The sequence below is a fragment of the Glycine max genome, chromosome 14, assembly GCF_000004515.6.
Source record: "Glycine max cultivar Williams 82 chromosome 14, Glycine_max_v4.0, whole genome shotgun sequence".
NCBI classification, from domain to species: domain Eukaryota; kingdom Viridiplantae; phylum Streptophyta; class Magnoliopsida; order Fabales; family Fabaceae; genus Glycine; species Glycine max.
In genome coordinates this window covers 2,653,466-2,674,465 of record NC_038250.2, presented here as the reverse complement: position 1 = coordinate 2,674,465, position 21,000 = coordinate 2,653,466, and the positions used below count along the sequence as shown (strand labels likewise).

General features: G+C 32.8%; 4 protein-coding genes across 5 annotated transcripts; 1 reads left to right on the top strand and 3 right to left on the bottom strand.

The window, feature by feature from the left end:
• The first annotated feature begins 458 nt into the window (after positions 1 to 458).
• Positions 459 to 1,135, top strand: LOC100783741 (splicing factor 3B subunit 6-like protein). The gene has a single exon (XM_003545375.5). It carries the CDS (start codon positions 588 to 590, stop codon positions 960 to 962), a length of 375 nt encoding a protein of 124 aa, XP_003545423.1. The 5' UTR covers positions 459 to 587; the 3' UTR covers positions 963 to 1,135.
• Positions 1,136 to 1,566: 431 nt separating this feature from the next.
• LOC100820422 (calcium-dependent protein kinase 34) lies at positions 1,567 to 6,884 on the bottom strand. Its single transcript, XM_003545117.5, has 8 exons — positions 5,353 to 6,884; positions 4,217 to 4,360; positions 3,946 to 4,098; positions 3,681 to 3,796; positions 3,110 to 3,277; positions 2,865 to 2,992; positions 2,657 to 2,756; positions 1,567 to 2,303 (listed from the first exon to the last, which is right to left on the bottom strand). Exons 1-8 carry the CDS (start codon positions 6,035 to 6,037, stop codon positions 2,208 to 2,210), a joined length of 1,590 nt encoding a protein of 529 aa, XP_003545165.1. The 5' UTR covers positions 6,038 to 6,884; the 3' UTR covers positions 1,567 to 2,207.
• A 1,273-nt stretch (positions 6,885 to 8,157) lies between these two features.
• On the bottom strand, positions 8,158 to 11,748 carry LOC100779438 (rhodanese-like/PpiC domain-containing protein 12-like). The gene is made up of 8 exons (NM_001289321.2): positions 11,512 to 11,748; positions 11,057 to 11,185; positions 10,847 to 10,938; positions 10,432 to 10,532; positions 10,112 to 10,222; positions 9,604 to 9,712; positions 9,078 to 9,128; positions 8,158 to 8,673 (listed from the first exon to the last, which is right to left on the bottom strand). Exons 1-8 carry the CDS (start codon positions 11,711 to 11,713, stop codon positions 8,593 to 8,595), a joined length of 876 nt encoding a protein of 291 aa, NP_001276250.2. The 5' UTR covers positions 11,714 to 11,748; the 3' UTR covers positions 8,158 to 8,592.
• Positions 11,749 to 13,048: 1,300 nt separating this feature from the next.
• On the bottom strand, positions 13,049 to 18,166 carry LOC100819888 (protein CLT3, chloroplastic). 2 transcript variants are annotated; one of them, XM_003545116.5, is made up of 10 exons: positions 17,543 to 18,157; positions 16,556 to 16,701; positions 16,025 to 16,062; positions 15,727 to 15,842; positions 15,164 to 15,263; positions 15,042 to 15,077; positions 14,617 to 14,670; positions 14,384 to 14,507; positions 13,923 to 14,048; positions 13,049 to 13,602 (listed from the first exon to the last, which is right to left on the bottom strand). In XM_003545116.5, the coding sequence occupies exons 1-10, from the start codon at positions 17,944 to 17,946 to the stop codon at positions 13,430 to 13,432; spliced, it is 1,317 nt and encodes a 438-aa protein (XP_003545164.1). In that variant the 5' UTR covers positions 17,947 to 18,157; the 3' UTR covers positions 13,049 to 13,429. The 2 variants fall into 2 exon arrangements, with proteins under 2 accessions (XP_003545164.1, XP_040865145.1); XM_041009211.1 differs by lacking the exon at positions 13,049 to 13,602 and having other exon boundaries at positions 14,613 to 14,670; positions 17,543 to 18,166.
• Between the last annotated feature and the right edge of the window lie 2,834 nt (positions 18,167 to 21,000).

Here is a 21,000-nt window from a genome sequence, read left to right as displayed (position 1 = left end):
TACTCTTCATGTACCCATCAATTACAAATCAATTTTTCATCCTATTCGAGTTGTTTGTGAAGAGAATAATTATATTTCAAAACCCATTATTTACCAATAAAATTAAATTAGATATCCTGTAAGGCCCATCATTAAATTAGTTTTGATAATTAATATGATTTTTTTTATTAATCTAACATTATTATAGTATAATGAAACCAAATTATAATCAAAGCTTTATAACCTTAACTAATTAAAAATCATCACAAATATAATTTTTAAAAATATTTATTATAAAAAATAACAAAATTAACTAATAATACATTTTTTTTCTTTATACTGCCAATGCAAAGATTATTTAGTTTATCTTTTTTTAAGAATAATACACCCATTTACTTCAGTTCAATTAAATGAGCTAAATCATTAATGGATTGTTTAGTCTATAAAAAATGAAATCTTAAATTTAAACAAGTGGGTCCTTCAAGGACACTATAAATAAACCGAGCCCAACCCAAACAGAAAACAAATTCAACAGTAAGGTTACTTCTTCTTCTTCTTCTTCTTCTTCTTCTTCTCTCTGGAATTTTCCCTGACTTTTGTGTGCATCGATGGCGGCGATCAGTCTCCGGAAGGGGAACACGCGGCTGCCGCCGGAGGTGAACCGCGTGCTGTACGTTCGGAACCTTCCCTTCAACATCACGAGCGAGGAGATGTACGACATCTTCGGCAAGTACGGCGCCATTCGGCAGATCCGCATCGGCACCAACAAGGACACTCGCGGAACGGCCTTCATCGTCTACGAGGACATCTACGACGCCAAAACCGCCGTCGACCACCTCTCCGGCTTCAACGTCGCCAACCGCTACCTCATCGTTCTCTACTACCAGCAAGCGAAGATGAGCAAGAAGTTCGATCAGAAGAAGAAGGAGGACGAGATCGCGCGCATGCAGGAGAAGTACGGCGTCTCCACCAAAGATAAGTAAATTAAGTACTTCCTTCTCGGAAATGCCTAGGGTTAGGGTTAGGGTTTTCGAGACTCTGTTTGGAGGTTATTTTGTATTCTTATTATTGTTGGAGTTAGTATAAGTGACTATGAATTAATGTTTACGATGCTATCATTATTTGTGAGAATGAAATGAAATATAAATTCATCGGAGATGCAATGCCTTGTGGTTGTTAGTTAGGGGTTTTCGAGAAACTCGTCTCTGTATTTATGTCGTTGTTCGAGTTGCTATTGAATACTAGTATAAACGGTTAGGACCAATTGTGGCGATGTTTCTTCAAGTGCGATTCAGACGTCTTGAGTGAATTGAATTGAACATTGCTTCGAAATGTACAACGTAATTTGTAGTGAATTGAATTAGTGTTAATTTCGTTGATGTTACGTTAGAATCTCGATGCATAGCTGAATTCAGCTTTAGTTTCAAGAGTGGAAAGCTTATATAATGTATTATGGTTTATGCTTCCGTCAGCGTGAGAGAGTTAGCTACGGGAGAGAGGGCAAAAACAGAGAGAGATGAACAAAAAAGAGGGGATGACAAAACAAGGGTAATTTCTTGGTTATTTCTTTTGTTGTATTTTCACAAATCTGAAGTGGGGGGACTCGAACATTGTTGCTCCCAGGTTTTTGTAGGACTTTTCTCTTTGGTAAATTTAGGTTTTTTCGTTCTTTCTCAATGTTCTGTTTACCATCTTTGTATTGGAAGTCTTGAATGAGAATCAATGAAATTTGTTTCTGCAAGTCAAGTGTATGAGGTTCCGTGAGGATTTTTCCTTCTGTTTTCCTAATCTGAATTTTTTTGGTGAGCCTAGTGTAATAAAAAAATATAAACTTAATAATAATAATGAATGTATTTGAACCTATTGTTGAAAAGGAGTCAGTAGATTCAGTTGTAAATAAATAATTCTTTTGATTTGATTCCTAAGTGAGCAGCGATTACAATACAACATTTGTTGCCATGTTTCTCAGCATAAGAAAAAGAAAAGTAAAAACCAAAACCAGCCAATCAAATACCTAGCATATGTTAACATTTCTCAGAGGTTGGTTTAAGTTCTTTTCCCCCTCTAAATTTGTTTGTTTCCCACCTTGACCCATTCCCCACTTATATCCCCTGCCCCCCAATACCATGCACGACACTCCTTGATATCACTCATCAGCATCTGTACCAGCCAAAGACACTGCTTAAAGAGATGATGATGCCTGTTAAATATCTTTGCACAGTCCCCAACTATAATAAGGTTGGGTCACGCCTCTTCTTGGTACCAACTTCTAGGGTTCCTTTGTTCATCATTGCAGCAAACTCATCATAGTTAATTCGGCCATCCTGCACAGACATGCAAGTTTTTCAGAATTTTTCTTAGTGTTGATTCAGATATGCTGTACAGTAGTATGCTAATTGTTAAGCACATATGTGATAGAAAGTTATTTGTATTAATACTAGAGAAGTGTTAGCTACACATTCTTTATTATAGATTGGAATTTAGTGAAAATCACATGATTTTTTGGTCACATGATTTTCTTCTGGGTCTCAATTAATTTAATGGGTTCCATTTTATGATTTTGTAGTTTTCAATAAATTTTAACCATTAAATACTTCAATAGAAAATGTGTTAGCAGGAGGGTGCCAACACTCCATTTAGAACCATGAGTATTTAATTCATCCAGCATAGGACTTACATTATCTGCGTCAACTTCTGAAATGATTTCCTTCATGTCCCTGCCATCATTCATGTTAAACTCAACGAGTGCCTGCTCTAATTCTTCGATTGTAATGTACCTGATTATGACAAAGCAATGAGATTAAAACCTATAACTTAACACCAATCAATTTCCAAAGGAGTGGCTGATATATATTCAATCTAGTTGCTTTTTCTTTTTTCTTTACCCGCTGTTATCTTTGTCAAAGTATTGGAAGGCAGTATAAAGATGATCTTCTTTGTTCATTCGGTTCATGTGCATTGTTGCAGTAATGAATTCATCATAATCTATGGTTCCGTTGCCATCAGCATCTGCCTGTAATATACAGAAGGAAAATAAAGAATATATAGTCTTAAGTAATGGCATCAGAGAAATTACTGCTGGGAAGTTATTTTGTCATATGCAGTACTTTGAAAAGGAGAGATAACTTACAGCTTCCATTAATTGCTTAACTTCCTGTTCTGTTAGCTTAGTCCCTTGTTTTGCAAGCCCTTGCTTGAGCTCTTCAATTGTAATGGTTCCACTGTTGTCAGTGTCCATCCCCTTGAACATCTGCTTCAATCCCATGATTTCTTCCTCTGATAGGCAGCCTGCGATGACCTATATTCACATATAGATTTAACATCACATTAATTAATTAAGCATACAAATTTTAATACCACACTATTTCATGAGTCTTGTGATACAGTTTTTTCCTAAACAAGGGCTAGAATAATGTTCGATCTGAACTCGGCCGATGAAATGTAAGATATGATTTTTAAATTTTAAATTCAAATTCAACTCTACCCTTTTTGCCCAATATGATCTAAACCCGTTCCGGATATCACTCACAAAAGCTCGCAAAAACTGAGCTTGAGTCTGAAATAAATTTCAGTTTTTCTAGCGCAATTTATTATAGTCTGTGACTTGCTTCAGGATAATTAGTTTGTTTTTCCACTTCTAACTAGAATCTCGATAGTGTAATTATGCACGAAGAATGAAGAGAAAGCTAAAATAGCATTACCCTTAGAGCAACTTTCTTGAATTGGTTCATTGCTCTGAACTGTTTGAGCCTATTCAGTACTGCATTGTCAAGAGGTGTATCTGGTGCTTCTCCATCCTCCTTGATCCATGGATGATCTGTTTTTCACAAAATAAAAAAATAAAAAAGACTTTATTAGAATTGCATTGAACCAATTTGTCTGGGCTAAAGTAAAATTAATTTGCAAATCAAGAATTCCTAGTTGAATTCAAGATGTTCATAGAAAGGAAGTCAATATTATACGCACTCAAAACTTCGTAGGACGTCAGCCTCTGCCTGGGATCCGAATGCAACATTTTCCTTACAAGATCTTTTGCTGCAGGGGAAATGGATGGCCATGGATCGCTTGTAAAGTCTATATGGCCTCGTAGGATTGCATTGAATATCCCATTTTCTGATTCTGTCAAACCATATGTTTTGGTTTCAGTTTCAAATTGTGCAGATATACCATCAATTTAAGAAGAATTCTATTTTGTTAATTAAGAAGTAGCTTTAAGATTGAGTAAATGAATACAAACCTGCCCAAAATGGAGGGACACCGCATAGAAGAATGTATAACATGACACCAATACTCCAAATATCAACTTCTGGCCCGTATTTTCTTTTCAAGACCTCAGGTGCAATGTAATATGCACTGCCAACAATGTCCTTAAACATCTCTCCTGTCAAAAGGGATGAATTCCATGTTAGAGTATGCTTCATTCGAATTTGAAGATTGTGTTATCATCCTAAGATTATTTCAAGCAACAAATATATTGATGATTCTGTTCACTTATAGCTTAAGCATTCTCCAAGATATTGATGTTTAATCACACATTCAATCTTATAGCAAATAAACTCTAAATAAAAATCAAAGAGAAGTTCTATTAAAAGGCGGCACTGATGGTATGAGTTCTCTTATCAATATCTGCTACAAAAGTTTTAAATTGGTGTCACGGTGTGATTTTATCGTGATTCTTATATTGTAAAAAACTACGAACAAGTGTAATCAATAAAATCACAGAAATTTCAAATATCTTGTTGTAGACGAAACTGTTTCTTGTAGGATTTCTTACAACATCTCCAATGGAGGTTTCTTTTTTGGAGGGTTTGTTAAGTGAAAAAATTATTCTTTTGCAGTTTCTTTTTTATTGGAGTAAAACTATGTGATAGAGAGAATTTCTTAAAATTAATATTTGTCTCTTCTACAATAAACTATTTATCATCAATAAAAAATATATTTATCTAACTATTTTTTTTCAATGTCATTGTGTTTAATTATTTAATAATTTAAAAATATAAAAGTGAGAGTTTCTTATCATTTGAATGAAATCGTGTATCAATTTCTTACAAATGATATGACATCATGATCATCATAAAAAATAACTTAAAAAATTCAATTAATTCAATTAAGAAATTTTCATTGGTAAAAAACTAAATAAGTGTAATCAATACAATCACAGAAATTCCAAAAATCTTGAACGAAATTGTAGTCACATAGCGTTTTTTAAAACCTTTATGCATGGTGGAATTTAATTATAAAAAAACATAACAGAAGAGCCAATTATTAGTTCCATGCTAAGCAAATCGTTTCCATGACCCTAGAAAACAAACATGTCATGCACGTTCTTCCACGGAAACTAAACTAGAAGAGAGAAGGGTGAGAAATATTGACCTTGCTTGTAAAAAACAGAGAGACCGAAATCAGTGGCCTTGAGGGGTGCATTTTCATCCTTGTTCAACAGAAGGAAATTCTCAGGCTTAAGATCTCTATGAATGACCCCCATGGAATGGAAAGTGTGAACAATCTGCACAATGGTTCTCAACAAGGAAGCCGCAGCACGTTCAGTGTAATGTCCCTTTGCAATGATACGATCAAAGAGTTCACCCCCAGCACACAACTCCATCACCAAATGAACAGATTGTTTGTCCTCATACACATTAACAAGCTCCACAATGTTAGGTTGCCCTGAGAGATGGTGCATGATTTGCACTTCCCTCTTAACATCCTCTATGTCCTCCTTGTTAACCAATTTTCTCTTGGCAATGGTCTTGCATGCATATTGCTTCCCTGTGCTCTTGTGTGTGCACAAATGTGTCACACCAAACTGCCCTCTCCCCAGCTCTTTCCCCATGCTGTAAGTGCTTTTCACGTCCTCCATCGGCCTTCCAAGCACGGGGCCGATCGCGGGCGGCTTCGAGTGCTTGGAAGGAGGATGGTTGGGCTTAGATGATGGTGGTGGGGTGGTTGCGGGTGCAGTTGTGCCTCCGCCTCCACCTCCATTGTTGTTGTTGGTTGGTTGGTTGGATTCTCCCTTGTCCTCAGTGTCATTGGTGCCACCTGAGCAACAGTTGCCCATGGTGGAATGGAAGGGAGAACAGACAAGGGTAAAGGGGATATGTGGAAAGATATAGGTCAAGGTGGTGTGGTTTGAGGGCTGAACAACAATGTTGTTGTTGTTTTCTGGAGAGAAGGTGTTGACATGAAGAAAAGTGTTTGTTGTTGGGAAAGGAAAAAAAAAATGTCTAAAAAAAAGTATGGGGAAATTTGAAAGGGTGTTAAAAAGGGTTGGGAAGAATATCAGAGGGAGGCATTAATTGGAAAGAGTCTTCGGCGAGTCTCTTGCTTTGAAAGGGTAAGGGTTTTATTCGGACATGGGTGGAGAGGAGTTTTCGGAGAAGGGAATAAAAATGGATTTTGGTCTGTTATGACAGGTCAAAGGATATGGAACAACTCAGTTCAAAGGTTTTGCAAGTTGTTAATCTTATAGTTTTGTTTTTGTAGAAAATTTACTAAGTCTAAAGTGTCTTGATGTTGATGAGCAATTTTCTTGTATATCTTCTTTTCAATTTGAGTCAATACAACTATGCTACTTATGATTTGTATTTCCCTTGTTAACATTTTTTATACATAAGAAGAGAAATATGTGATAAGATAAATAGTATGAATGGTGGAAAGAGATAGAAAAAAAGAATGTGTTGTAGAAAAAATAAGTAAGAATAATCCAAAGTCAAGTATTATTAGTCGCTCCAATATTGGTTTAATCTTATTACCTTCATTAAAAATATTCATAAGTGATGAAACTCATGATGTAATATCATATTAAAAATATTATTATGACTTTGTTAAAAGTTCTTAAGAAGCTTATTCTTATCTTGTTATATAATAACTTGTGTTGAAAATTGGAAGTGTTTAGTTAAACTGAGGAAGGTAACTTATGATAATTTGCAGGTTATTTTTAATAAACAAGACTATTTCAGTACTGTCCATTTGAAACAATTTCGTCTGTGGTGGTCTCATACCATAAGCTCTTAATAATTACATTATTTGCCGCGACGTGGCTTATTCTTTTCAATTCTTTTTAGTTTAAAATAATCGGTATCTAAAAATAATATATAATCCTGACGAATTTAATTCAAAATCAGATACTTATGATCTCATACATGTTCTCTCTCTATTTGTGTTGGATGTCGTATCATTCATCAATAATACCAAATCCTTTACCCGAAATTTCTCATAATAATTACAAAAGTTGTAATTTGTGGGAAGCATGTTGAATAGGGAGGATTACCCAGTGTATAAGCAATCAACAAACTGCGAGATCAGGAAGTGAGAGAGAAAGACAATTTAAAGATTTGGAAATTACTTAGCAAAACTCAAAAAGGTTGAGAAAAACAGATTTTCCATAGATATTTTTGTCAAATATTAAGGAAATTCACCTTTCTCTCTTAAACTAATGAAATTAGTCTCTTTTTTTTGTTACATAATGAAATCAGTCTTCCAGGTAACAAAAAATGAATGAATTTGTATTCTATTTTCCTCATCTTTATTTACAAAAAGTTATTTTTTGTATACTGAGCATAAATGCAAATATTATATTCCTAATAAAATCGAATTGGTACTTTACAAAGTTTGATTCCACGTTCTAAGTATTTTGACAGCTTTTTATATATGGTTCTTCTTTTTCTTTTTAACTCAAGCCGTGTTATGAACCTCTCTATGTTGAGGTTGTGCATTTAGTTGCAAGAGAATGGTACGACACGCGGTGAGCTGAAAATGGGCATTACGTTAAGCATCTGAGGAGGATAAACAAAATAGGTTAAATTAATTTTTTATCCTCTATTTTATTTTTTAGGTTTGGTTTAGGACAAAGTGTGACTTTTTTAACACCATATTAACTCAATTTAGACAGTAGAATCAAATTTAAATCAATTTTAAAAATTAAATGATCAAATTTAACCAAAAAAAAAACTAGATCATCAAATTAAACCTCAAAAATAAATTAGAGAAAAAAAATAATTTAACCAAGAAAATAACATGAGAAAATTGGGTGTGTAGAATTATAATGAATTTTAATCTAGACTTATCTCTTCATCTCTCTAATTGGAATTCTCTCTTCTCTAAAACGAACCAATAATGTCCAAAAAATATTTGTTTATCACTTCAAAAAATTTGTTACGAAAAACAGCTTGTATTTTTTTATCTGTAGGAATCAAAACAACTGGCACACTTGCTCAACCAACTAAACTAGATCTCTTGGTAAAAAAATAATAATAATTAAAGGTACTCAGCCAAGGAACCCTTAACCCAGCTATGATTCCAGCCAGGAATAGAGAGCCATATAGTATTGAAAGGGAATTACACAGACAAATAATTATTGGGAAAGAAACCGATAAAACCAAGTAGCAATTACTTGCTAAGAAAATCATAAATCACCTCACAGCCGAGGCAAGCTTCACAAAAACTAGCACTTGATATGTAGCCTCATACTCTTGATCCAAAATAAATACATGTTCATACCAAGAGAATTCCAATTCCTAAAGGTAACATGGACATCCCACAAAATCTTGCTCTCATGTACAAAGATGGAAAGTAGAAAAGTAAAGGACTACATTTATGGCAGAATAATGTAAATCAATATGTGGGGACTGATGGATCAACCTGGACAGCATAGGCATGGATTCCCCCAGAAAGATTGTATACTTTCCTAAAACCCTGAAAAGTTCACCAATCATTAAATTACAAAGTACAAACAATGACCACTTCACTACAACTTGTGAAAAATGAGAATTAATTCCTAAGTTGGTCAAATCCACTTCCAGATACGAACATTGGTGAGCAATAGGTACCAAAAACCATCATGAGATTTTCTTTGATCAAGTTGAAAGTTGAAACTGTTTATCCATTAGTTGTCTACAGTCTAAAGCATCTCTATCTTGTAAGCAACAAACGCATGTAACATGTCTAAAAGTCATACAATTTTACAGTATAACTATAATTGTCTGAGTGGCTTGGAAGTTGCATTGTAATATCAGGAAGTAAACAAATGATGAGGCAAAACACACATACACACACTTGAACTTGTTGAAGGCCTGACAAAAAGTGGGGAAAAAAAATACCTGTGACTGCAACCACTTAGCAACTTGTAATGACCGCATGCCATGATGACACTGCATTCAGAAGTCAAGATATTGAATGCACAGACACACAAAAGAAAAAACATTGCTAAATCAAACCCAGATTTAATCATTTTGTGCATTGCAGCAACAAGTTAACTGAGCAGTCAGACAGACTAAAATATTAAATAGTAAACTATTCTGACATGAAAGATGAATGAATTTAAAATTCCAAATTATTGCTTTCTTAAATATCTTGAAAGAAAGGCCTCTAAAAATTCAAACTTGGACTGCAAAGGCAGGAACCTATTCAAAGAATTCCAGTTTCAATATTGATCAACTTACAACCTCTAAACCAATAAAGGAGGAGCAGGAGGAGACTAGCAACATGAACAGATCTTTCAGACAAGAACGATAAAGATATATACTCAATCAATTTAGAGAACAGTAATCAATTGGCATTAGTGGTCTAGTTTCCTGGATACCTTCTAATAGAAATGACATCTTGTAGAAGAAAAACTGCACTTACCATGACATATGTATCCTTTTGAGGGTCAAATTTGGTAGTTATTTCAGGCCCCCAGCTTCCAAATTGTCGGAGGGGAAGAACAGTAAATCCTGGCAAAGATGCTTTGGCCCTGTGGATGTTGAGAATGTCATTTAAATGAAGAAAAAACAGATCAGCTACTAAAATAAAAATAAGCAGCATAGGAAGATTCCAAAAACTGCAGAACAAAAGAAAAATAGATGCAAATAAGTGTAAGAGCTACTAAATGAATATCCCAACCAGTCAAATAAAAGTAGATCCCCTTGTTGCCTTTGAGATGTCAAAAGAGCATAAACATTGAAAATTGAAATGCTCTCAAAACTTTCAATTGAACAATATATCTTACTTTCACTTTTTTTTAAGCTTATCGCCAATCATATCAGCTTATAATCACTCGCTTGGTCTATTTACAAACATTTAACCAAATGCGATCAGGCAATAATTCACTTCAATTCAAAACTAATTATGGTTGAAGAAAATATGAGCATACACTTCATCAGGCTCTCGCACATCAATTAATTGTGCCTCATCCAAAAAGCTGGGATCTTGAATTTTCATATGCAGCTCATCAGGTTGAATGTCTTGAAGAATTGATTCTTCCCTATCAGGTAAAGGAGCAAATTTACAAGCCATAAGAACACATGTTGGAAATAACAACAACAATCACCAAGCATTATCTCACTAGGTGGTGTTGGCTAATTGGGTCAAAATAACACCATTAGACTCTATCAAAAGCCAAATTTTCAATCATTTTTCATTGAAATTAAATAAATTAAATCATCCAATTCATAAACATAAGCCTGGAAATACCTTTCAGATAAAACCTGCAGCAGGTGCCATCCAAATTTCGTTTTGCACCTTACAACTTGGTTTAAAGGTGCAGTAAATGCAGCCTCTTCAAATTCAGGAACCTATCACATTTTCACCATCAGGCATATTTTCAATCAACCACATAATTGTACTGTTGTAGTAAAATTCGGGGGGTGGGGGGAACAGCACTTCTAGTTCTGTAACCAGATCACTACCTCATATGCTTCCTCTACAGAATCATACCACAAAATTATTGTCAGTTAAGTGAAATGCAAGAAAAAGCATAATATCTAATTTGTCCCTTCTCTCACCTACTTTACACAAGGCAGTGATGAATACCATCTGAAACCGGCAAAACTGCCTAAATTCAAGTAAAGCCTAAAAAACAAGGTTTAATCTAATCTTAAAAGCATACCATTTGCCCCTTTCTGACCCACCCAAGCATCCCTCCTTCTTCTTTGGATGGGCATAGTGAATATTCCACAGCAAGATCACTCAAATCTTCACCTGAACACACAACAACAGATTCTTAGAATGATAAACTTGAAATAAATAAATATCTTCCAAAACCTAACCCCACACATTGGCAGGAGAAAAAGAACTGAATTCCCTCAGTGTCATTAACCTGAAGAGATTTTCTGCTGAAGATACAACAGAAGCTTCTGGTCATCTTCTTTTACCAACAAATGCTGCACCAATATCTCCCTTGGCCTATCACCTTCAGCAGCACCACTAGCCCCAGTGCCATACGAAGCTGAAAAGACAGATTTTTTTTTTTATGAAAAGTTACGTCTTTTTATGAAATTCTTTTTACCATCTTACAAAAAAAGTGATGATACATAATCTAATGCTATCAGAAACAAAATTCACAAGAAGAAGCATTAAGGGGTTTGCAGAGCACCACTAGCCCCAGTATCATATGAAGCTGAAAAAAAAAACATTTTTTTTTATGAAAAACTGCATCTTTTTATGATTTTCTTTTTTTGCCATCTTACAATAAAGTGATGAGACATAATATAATGCAATCAGAAACAAAATTCAGAAAAAGAAGCATTAAGGGGGTTTGCACAGAATGAAGACCTGTTGCTTTGGGAGGCATGAAGAGCACAAAGGGTGAAAGAGGGAGTGAAAGTGGGTGGAAACGGAAGGTTCTGGGGAAAGAGGTGAGAGTGTGAGTGTTGTGAGAGAGAGAAAGGGAGAATAAGAAGATTGAGGGATGGAGGCAAGGTTTTGGAGTTGCCACTCCCACTCTCAACTGACAAACTGATCTCAACATTGACATTGCTGCTATTGCTATTTGTCTGGCCGAAACAATACACACATTGGTTTCACATATTCATTATATATGGGATTTTTTTTTCAACTAATTATTTATTTATTAATTTCTTTTTACTTTCTCCTTCTTTTCTTTTTAAAAAAACCCAATCATCATTATTATATATCCACGTCAAATGCTATGGACATGTAAATAGTCAAATGCTTAATTTGATATTTTTTATCACTTTGTATTATGAATAGAATGGAAGATATTTTAATTAATTTTTAATTTATTTTATTAGTTGAAAAAATTATTTAACTGTTTAGTAAATAAGTTTTTTTAATAACTTTTAATATTTTTTAAGACGTTATTTGAATTAATATTTTTAGAACATTAGTTTTTACCTTTTTATTTTTTTTATTTTTATCATCAATATATTTACCCAGTTTCTTAATTATCCTTTTTAAATACATAATATATTTTATTTTTTTATTATTTTAATAACTAATTTTATCAAACACTAATAATTTTTTATCCAATTTGTTACTTCCAGCTATCAGCTTTCCAGCTCCTAATTAGTTTTTTAACTAATTTTATCCGACATAACCTTATTATTATTTTCCTTCATATTAGGTTTTTTTTTCTTTTCTTTTTTCCCTAAATTTAATTTGTTTTAGTCCCTCAATTTCAAAAAAGAAAATAGTTCCTCATTATTAAAATCTTAAATTGACTTTGGATTACTGGGATGCTTATTTTTGTATGGAAAAGATTAAAAAGAGTATTTTTTGAAATTGAGAACTAAAAAAATTAAATTTAAGAAACAAAAACAAAAACACTCGAATTTAATGATTAAATACATATTTAAGTTATTATTAATCCTTCTTTTTTTTATTCACTTAAATATATTTTAGTCTTTGAAGTAAATTTATTTTTGTCCCTCAAATTTAAAATTAAATTTTTAATTCTTTAATTTGAGGAAAGTTTGTTTTAGTCCCTTCTCATTCCAAATACCATTACAGATTTCACTTGCATGAACAATGAATTAGTAGTCATTTACACGATAACTCATTCTAATTTTGCATTCTTATTATCCAACTCCTTATCACATATGTTTTGTTTGCAAAGTAATCATTGTAAAAGAATTTGAACAAAAAAACAATTGGGTAGAACAACTAAAACAATTTTAAAAAAAATTACAGTGCTAAAAAGTATTGTTGAATTTTGATGCAGTTTTCTATTATATTTTTTTAGGTTATTATATTTTTTATGTGTAACTATTATTACTCATTTAAATTTATCTCATGGGAATTAAGTTCTACCGGTTATTCCTCAAAAAGAAAGATCTACTAGTACTAAGAATTTTGGCAAAACAAAATATCACAAACTTGGCAGTGCTTTTTACCAATTTGTATATACTCAATCACTTATTTACTTAGTGGTCAAGAACATGTTGCATCCAAATGGTCCAATATCATTTCCTCTGTCAACAAAGTGACTTTTATTCTCTATTTACTTTCCTTAGCTTACATAAAAATTGAACTTGGAACCTGTTCTATCTATAGTCTAGTCTCTTTCTTACTTAAGCTTAGCTCATAAAAAATGCTTACGAACAACTATTACAACTTACAAGAACGCCCTATTTCTTTCTCCTTCTTATAGCCATCTCCTAAAAGCGAACCTGAATTAGTTCCTTGTGGTGTTGTACTATCTGCAATGACATGTCAACTCATTCTAGCCTCTCTAGGTGGAGGAAGTTGAGAAGGAAGCACCCGAGGAACCATTTGAAGGGGTCCAAGCATAAATGAGTAAGCCCAAAATGAGGATAATGGCCCCTGCCATAAAGCCTGTTGGAAGAGAGGAGGCAACACCAAGGTATGGCAATGGCATGGTGAACACGTAGATGGATATTGGGACTGCCACAAAGCCAAATTGCATTAGTTGGGTATGTCTCATAATTTTTCAAAATTGAGGGACTAAAATAAATAAATTTAAATTTAAGGGACCAAAACCAAAATAAATAAATTTAGAGCAAGATGTCCATATAAGCGAGAAATTATTATATGGTTCCATACAAGAACGTTTCCATGGTTCTGATCAATCTTCACTTAATATGTACCCGAATTTTATTAACTTTCTAGTAAATGACCACTAACATGTGTTGGTCGAGGAACATACAGTAATTTCACCAATATAAAGTTCAATATAGTTGTGCTTGGTGAAACAATTAGCATACCTGAAAATGTGGAAGCAAGACAAGATACAACAGCTGAAGAGATCTTGAGGAGATGAAGCAATGCAATATTGAAACCTATGTTTACAATAATAAACAGCAGAGGAAGCAGAGGGGCACCATCACATCCTGGAACCATAAATCAGTTTCTTTCATTTCAATTATCATTAGAATAAGAATAGAAAATGAGAATTTTAAGTCAACTCATCAAACAGATAAATGCAATTCTTCTAGAAATTTTACATGCAGGAAATCTTGCCTTGTGACTTGACTATATAAGAGAAAGATGATCTAGGTAATCTTGCCAGTATGATAACGTGCTTAAAATTGGGTTGAAATATTTAGAAATGACTTTTCTTACAATTTTTTCATAGCTCATTCCTGAAATTTTCACTCTCATTTTTAAGTGGACACCAAACTTACCACTAAAAGATATGACAATATGAAAAGGAAATATAGCTTACCACTTGATAATGTACCAAAATTTAGGAAGCAGGCTGCACCATCTTTAAGGTAGTTTGGTAGTTGACTGAAGGGAATGCCCCATAATTTTGACAAGAAGGGGAGAAGAAGGCACACGAATAGTGCCTACACTAAGCATATATTCTTGCATTTAGAAGTCAATTGGATTTATATAGTAAACACTTCATTGTAATCCAAAAGATGAACATTTCATTAAAGATTGCAGGATACCTACTTGGAAAGCAGATCCGTACGAATTGACAACAAAAAGGTCCATACAACAACCTCCCTATTTCAGATAACATTGAATATTGATGAGTATATTCCATGTCAGGAAAAGAAATGTCAGCTTTAAATAGGACTAGTTTAGCAACAAGCATTTGAAAAGTGAGGTTTGGAAGCTATAGAGTCTCGCACAATAGAATAATGCAAAGTTTAGGTTGGGTAATAAAATGAGTCCATCATGTATCACTAAAGTGAAAGTTTTACATATACTATAATTTAGTAATATTGTTCTCTGCATTATAGTTTGAGGTGCATGTGCTTGTGAGTGCAACAGAAGTGTTATTGCATAATTCAGGTTGTCAAATAGCCCAATAAGAGCATTGAAAGCCATAATTAGCATAAACATGAATTAAAACAATTCACTATTGTGCGAACCTTCAATTTTCGGGATGAATCCAAAAAGATAATTTCCTGCAAAGTATGAAAAGGACAGTGTAACTATAGAGAAATAGTTTGAAGGTTGGGAAAATGCAACAAACATTATAAACATTGATAACCTTCAGCACGGTATCAGCCGCTTGGAGGAAAAATGAAACTATCATCAAAAGACTCCAAAACATACCACCTTCCTTTAATAAATTCCCAGCACCAGCTCCACTACAATAGTGAACAAAGGTATAAATAAGAAGGCCATAGAAAGTAAACACAAATTTCATAAAGCTTGTACCAGACACAGATACTTTATTCAACATGCCTTGGGAGAAAATTCTGTCAGTCCAAGAATTTTGATGTTGTTGTGCAGCATGAAAGATGTAATTACCATTTGAAAGCATTATGTTAGATTTCAATAACAAAGTAGGTTTTTACCAACAAGCAACAATTTCTTAGACTTCTGAGTTTATAGAACAAACCTAATAGTATCATTAAGTCAATTTGTTTGGCAACCTTAATAATAATTGTGTCAAGAAGCTTAGACTTTCAGAGTTAGTTTGTTGACAACATTGTTAGTAGACCATGTTCATTACTGTAGCATCATTGTTCAACAATGCTCCCTTTTTGACACTCATAACCTGAGTCACCATGGTCTAAGATCCTTAATAAAATTAGATGTACTACTGACCTTGCTACAGTAACAACTACACCAATGGTTACAAGAAAGCATCCAAGTAATTGGTTGACTTTATATCTTCTCCCAAGAAAAATAATTGACAGGAGTATTTGCCACACTAGAAAAGTCTGCAAGAGAATAGCTCAAATTAACTATCCAGCTTTATTTTACATTTTAATAAACACCTACGCAAGTTGTAAATATATGAGCTAAACACAGATTGTCATCCTCTAGAACAATCACGCAGATGCAACAGTAACAGGAATTAAGAATATATGCCAGAGAGCAATTGACTGCTGATTGGCTTTACCTGAGATAAAATTGGAATCGAAGCTCCAGAGAGAATTGCTGATACAAGAAATAGCACAATAAATTATCAAATTCAGAATGTGACCATTTTCGTGGAGAAATAAAATTATACAACTAAAAGATAATATATATTCTTAGCATCTCCAACTATAGCAGTCCAAGTATTTATGCTGTACATTGTCGACACTGGAAGTATAAGCATTGTAGAGATTGCAACAATTTATTACAAATAATGGGATATTAAATAAGAGTATTTTAGTCAACATATAGCAATATTTTACATCTATGAAATATTCTTTAATCAGTTGCGGTCTGAGTATACACATTCGACTCTAAATCTAATGAACACTAGGGAGGCCTTTCTGCCAACTATTCTATGAAGCAAACTAACACCAACAAAATTCCATTAATGGCCTACTATAGTCTATATAGTATGAATATCAGTGCATCATCACAAAACAAAACAAACTTGATGTACTGATGGAAGAAATTAGAATGAGTTGAAAATGTGATTCAAAGGGTGCAAAGTTACCTCCTGCGGCCATTCCAGTGGCAGCAGCGAGAGCCTCCAATAGACCAACAACTATAAATGGAGCCTTTGGAGCATCTAACATCTCATCAGTAACAATGCCCGCATGGTGTCGAATATACAAAATCGCAAAGTACACTATTACATATCTGAAATCAAATAAGCAACATCAATCAATTTTGTGCTTAATTGTTTGGTTATGCATGTTTCAAAATCAATTCTCTTTCTTGCTGCCTACTTTTTGATATTGAGATTAATTTTTATACACATTTATATTAAGTTGTGTAACAGTTGAAAATTAATTCTGTCAAAATCAATTTTCTAAACATTAACACAAATGGCCTCACAATCACCCAAATCAACATTTGACCACAAAATCACCTTAAAAAAGGAAACTATTCTTGGACACGGAGTGCACAAAAGTTATCACAAAACCATGTGATGATTTTAACGGGTCTAGGTCCACAAGCATAAGGACAACCCGGCAAATTTAGCATAAAAAAGAACAAAATGCACATTTCAATTATTCAATATAAATTTTAAGTTCCTAAAAAAATACATTTTGAGTTTAAAAGATATACACATTTATTATAAAAATAATAAATTTATCACATATGTAATTTATTATTAGATTATAATATAAAACACATTTATACTGATATTGCATATATTATTTTTTCATACATTTTTTATTTTTAACAATTTAATACATGTCAGGATGTGGTAATTATTTTAAAGTAAAATAATATTTTGAGCTGAATTGTAACTGTAATACTATACTATAAAAAAAATACCCTAAATTATACTTTTAAATTACTTATAATAAAAGTAAATATATACAATAATTATATTATATGACAGTTGCCCGGATCTAATTGAATTAGTTAAACAAGAGTACATAATCTTTATTCTAACCGATAAAAAAAAAAAGACAGTTAGAACCTTAACGTAATTGAGTTAAATTCTACTATCTTTGTCTTTTGTCTTTACCCGAAAGTGGCAAGTTGAGCAAGGAAGAAAGGGTAGTGCTTCAACGGAACCAAAGCCAACTTATACAGAACCCGGTTCCCAACACCCAGCACCACCGTTGCAACCGCCGCCGCCGCCACTTCCACCACCCGGTTCCTACTTCCTACCACCGCATCGCTTCCGCCATCTTCCGCCACCCTCCGATCCTCCACGGCGTAGGAGCAGGGCCCCACCTTCTCCTCCCTCCCTCCGACGTCATCGGATGTCACCCACGCGCCGCCGCCCACGGTGGTCCCCGCCGCAACCAACCGCATTGGCCGCCGGACGGAATAACCGTATCGAACCGCGCAAATCCCGGCGGGCCGATGGAATCGGAAGTGACCGGCCGGTGCGGCGGCGGATAACCGCCGGCATAATGAAGCCATGGTTTGAATGAATTTTTTTTTTGTGGAAAAACAATTCACAAATCGATATAATATAATCAAGAGATCACAAAGACGAAACTTAGTTTTGAGTTGGAGAAATTGAGGAATCAATAGAAGAACATCATTTGTTAATAAGGAATTTGAAGTTTATAATGTCTGCGACAACAGGACCTTGCCTCTGATTTAATTATTACTACACCACATCAATGTTTCTTTACCTTATAATATCAACCACAAATACTATTTTAATCTACCTATATATTTATAAATATTTTCCTTTTTCAAAGATGCTTCCATTTCTGTTGAGAGTGTCCTAATCAACTTCAACACTTTTCTAGTGGAGGAGAAAGTGCAAAGATCTTTGCAATCATACCTTTCTTTTTTAAAAACTGTTTCGTGAGTATTTTGTGTTCTTGAGAATTTTATATTCAAAATTTGACAGTGGTATTAATACCATATTCTTTTTGGTAATGGTTTGTTTTGTTCTTTTGAGTTGCCACAAGGGCAATTATTTTTTGTTATGCACCGTTTGATTGTTGTGTTCAAAGATTATGCCTGTGAAAAGGGATTCCAATTTCAAATTGACTTCTTCTTCACTAGTGGAATGCAATGAACTCTACTCAAAGAAAGATCGTCTTGTTGAATGATACCAAAGGGTTGGTTATCGTCAACTGCCACGTTGTAAAGAGTTACTATCATATCTCTTAATTATGCATTCCCTCTTTTTTATCATCAATATACTATATACTATAGAAAAGAGAGATACTCCATGTTTTTCTACATTTTAAAAAATAAAGAAGTTCAATAAATAATGGGAATATATAATTAATTTTATAACAGAGTAAAATTATTCAAAAGAAAGTGGAGACTAAATAAAAAATATTTAATATTTTTTTTGTTTTACTAAAAAATTTTGTGAGTTAGATTTTGAGATTTAACAGATTCAGAATAAACTTTATATTTAAATAACGTTTATAGAAATATTTGTAAATTACTTTATTTATTAATAAGATATTCACATCCATAACACATCTTCACATCATCAATAAAAATATTTACTAAATCATAAATACCAAATGGTAACATATCAGTAAAAATATTTACTAAGTTGCCAATACCAAAACTAAGACAGAATCACAAATTAACACTTAAAAAAATTATAAGAAAGAAAAAATAGTCTTTTAAAATATGCCTTTCAAAACTAAAATTAGGATAAATTAAGAGAGAGAAAATGTATTTAATCCTAATATTTTTAATTTCTTTAAAAAAATCCTAATATTTTAATTTGACTTTAATTTCTTATAGAGTGACTTTTTTGCTGGGTGGACCTGATTTATGCTCTTTCGCACTTTGCAGCGGCTTCTATTTTTTCCTTTTCCCCGAAGTTGATCTTCTCATTTCCCATACGCATTTATTAACCCAATTTGTATTTTAAAATTGGAAAATAAATAAAACGGAAAATAAATCTGTATGCTCTCTTTATGGATACTATACTTTTATTTTAAAACATATCGCACCACGTGCGCAGGAAAATTCTATGATGAAGGGATATTTTTTGTGCATCAGAAAAAGCTTTCTGTGCACTTTTTCAGAAAAAAGAAAAAAGCTTTCTGTGAAGGGATTTTTTTTTCTAACAAATAAAAGAATACCGATATAAGATACTTAAGAAAAAATATTTATATTTTGACCAACTATATTTATATTGTAGTAATTAATTTATCATTTTTTCACACATCAAAGAGATTAAAGATGTGAAATAAATTAATTAACGTGACCAAAAAAGATTAAAAAAATATATAAAAAGTATAAATAATATAAAGTTTATATTTTATTCACCATAACATAAAGAAAGCTTTTGTCGATACATATCCAGTGAAGGGTTTACATTTAATAATAAGAAAACTATATTTAACAATTGTCAACATTTATAGATTCCATGATAATAAATAAATCATATATATAACTGAATTTCACATTAGATTTAATTCAAAATCTTAAAGCATTAAGTTTTTGAGTTTTTTTTACTTATGTGTTATTCAACATTTTAAATTTTAGGGTGAGTTTAATTAGGAGGCTAAGTCAACCAAGTTTTTCCATTCCCTTATTAAGGCATGCTAGCAATCATGTCTTAAGCATATTTCCAATTGTATCTTTGATGCTATTTTGAATGAAAGGCAATAAGTATATTTTTCAAAAAAAATCATGTTGATTTTAATTCAATGTAAGACTTTTGATAATTACCACAAATATCTAACTGAGACGTGAATTTATGCAATTATTTTATTTTTTCTTTTATTTAGGGCTTTGTGTATATCTTTTTTATGTGAATCGTTAAGTTGTAATTTGTTTTTTTTAACTTGTTATTTTGTTAGATTGCATATACTTATTGATGGACAATTTTGTAGGATATTGAATTGGATTGAATTGAATTTTTGAAGCAAGGTTTAATGAAAGCTTGAAGTAAAACTTTCAACTCAAATGTACTTAAGTTGAAATTGGAGGGTTCAAATCGAAGTTCGTTTTTGGAGAAGATGAAAAAGAAAGTTGCAGAGGAAAAATAGTTTCAGCAAAATAGTTTTTAGTTTAAGCTGAATTTGGACAGATATGCAGAATTGCAGTATTTGTTTAAACTTGAAGTTTTTTACTTGAGTAGACACTCAATTAAGTATAGATTTTTTGGGTTTGTATAAATAGATTCTCTTATTCTTTTTGAGGGGATGCTTCCTCATGGTATAAAAACACCTCCTTTACTAAAGTTTTTCTTCTCTAATTTTCTTCTTTCATTGTTCTTTCATCTTTCTTGCTTTTGGATGTTATTCATGAAAATGGGTAACTAAGTCCTTCATTGTTGGGATTAAAATGTATCTAAACCTTATGCTTTTGTGTATTTCTTTTGAAATAGTATTATATATTCATTTTGTTCTTCAATGTTAACTTTTTTACTTATATGTTACATGCTTGTTATGGATTGATCGTTCATAGCTTAATTTTTGAATGAGATTTCTATTGGAAAATACTTTCTTTATCTTAGAAATGTGATAAAATATCCATTAA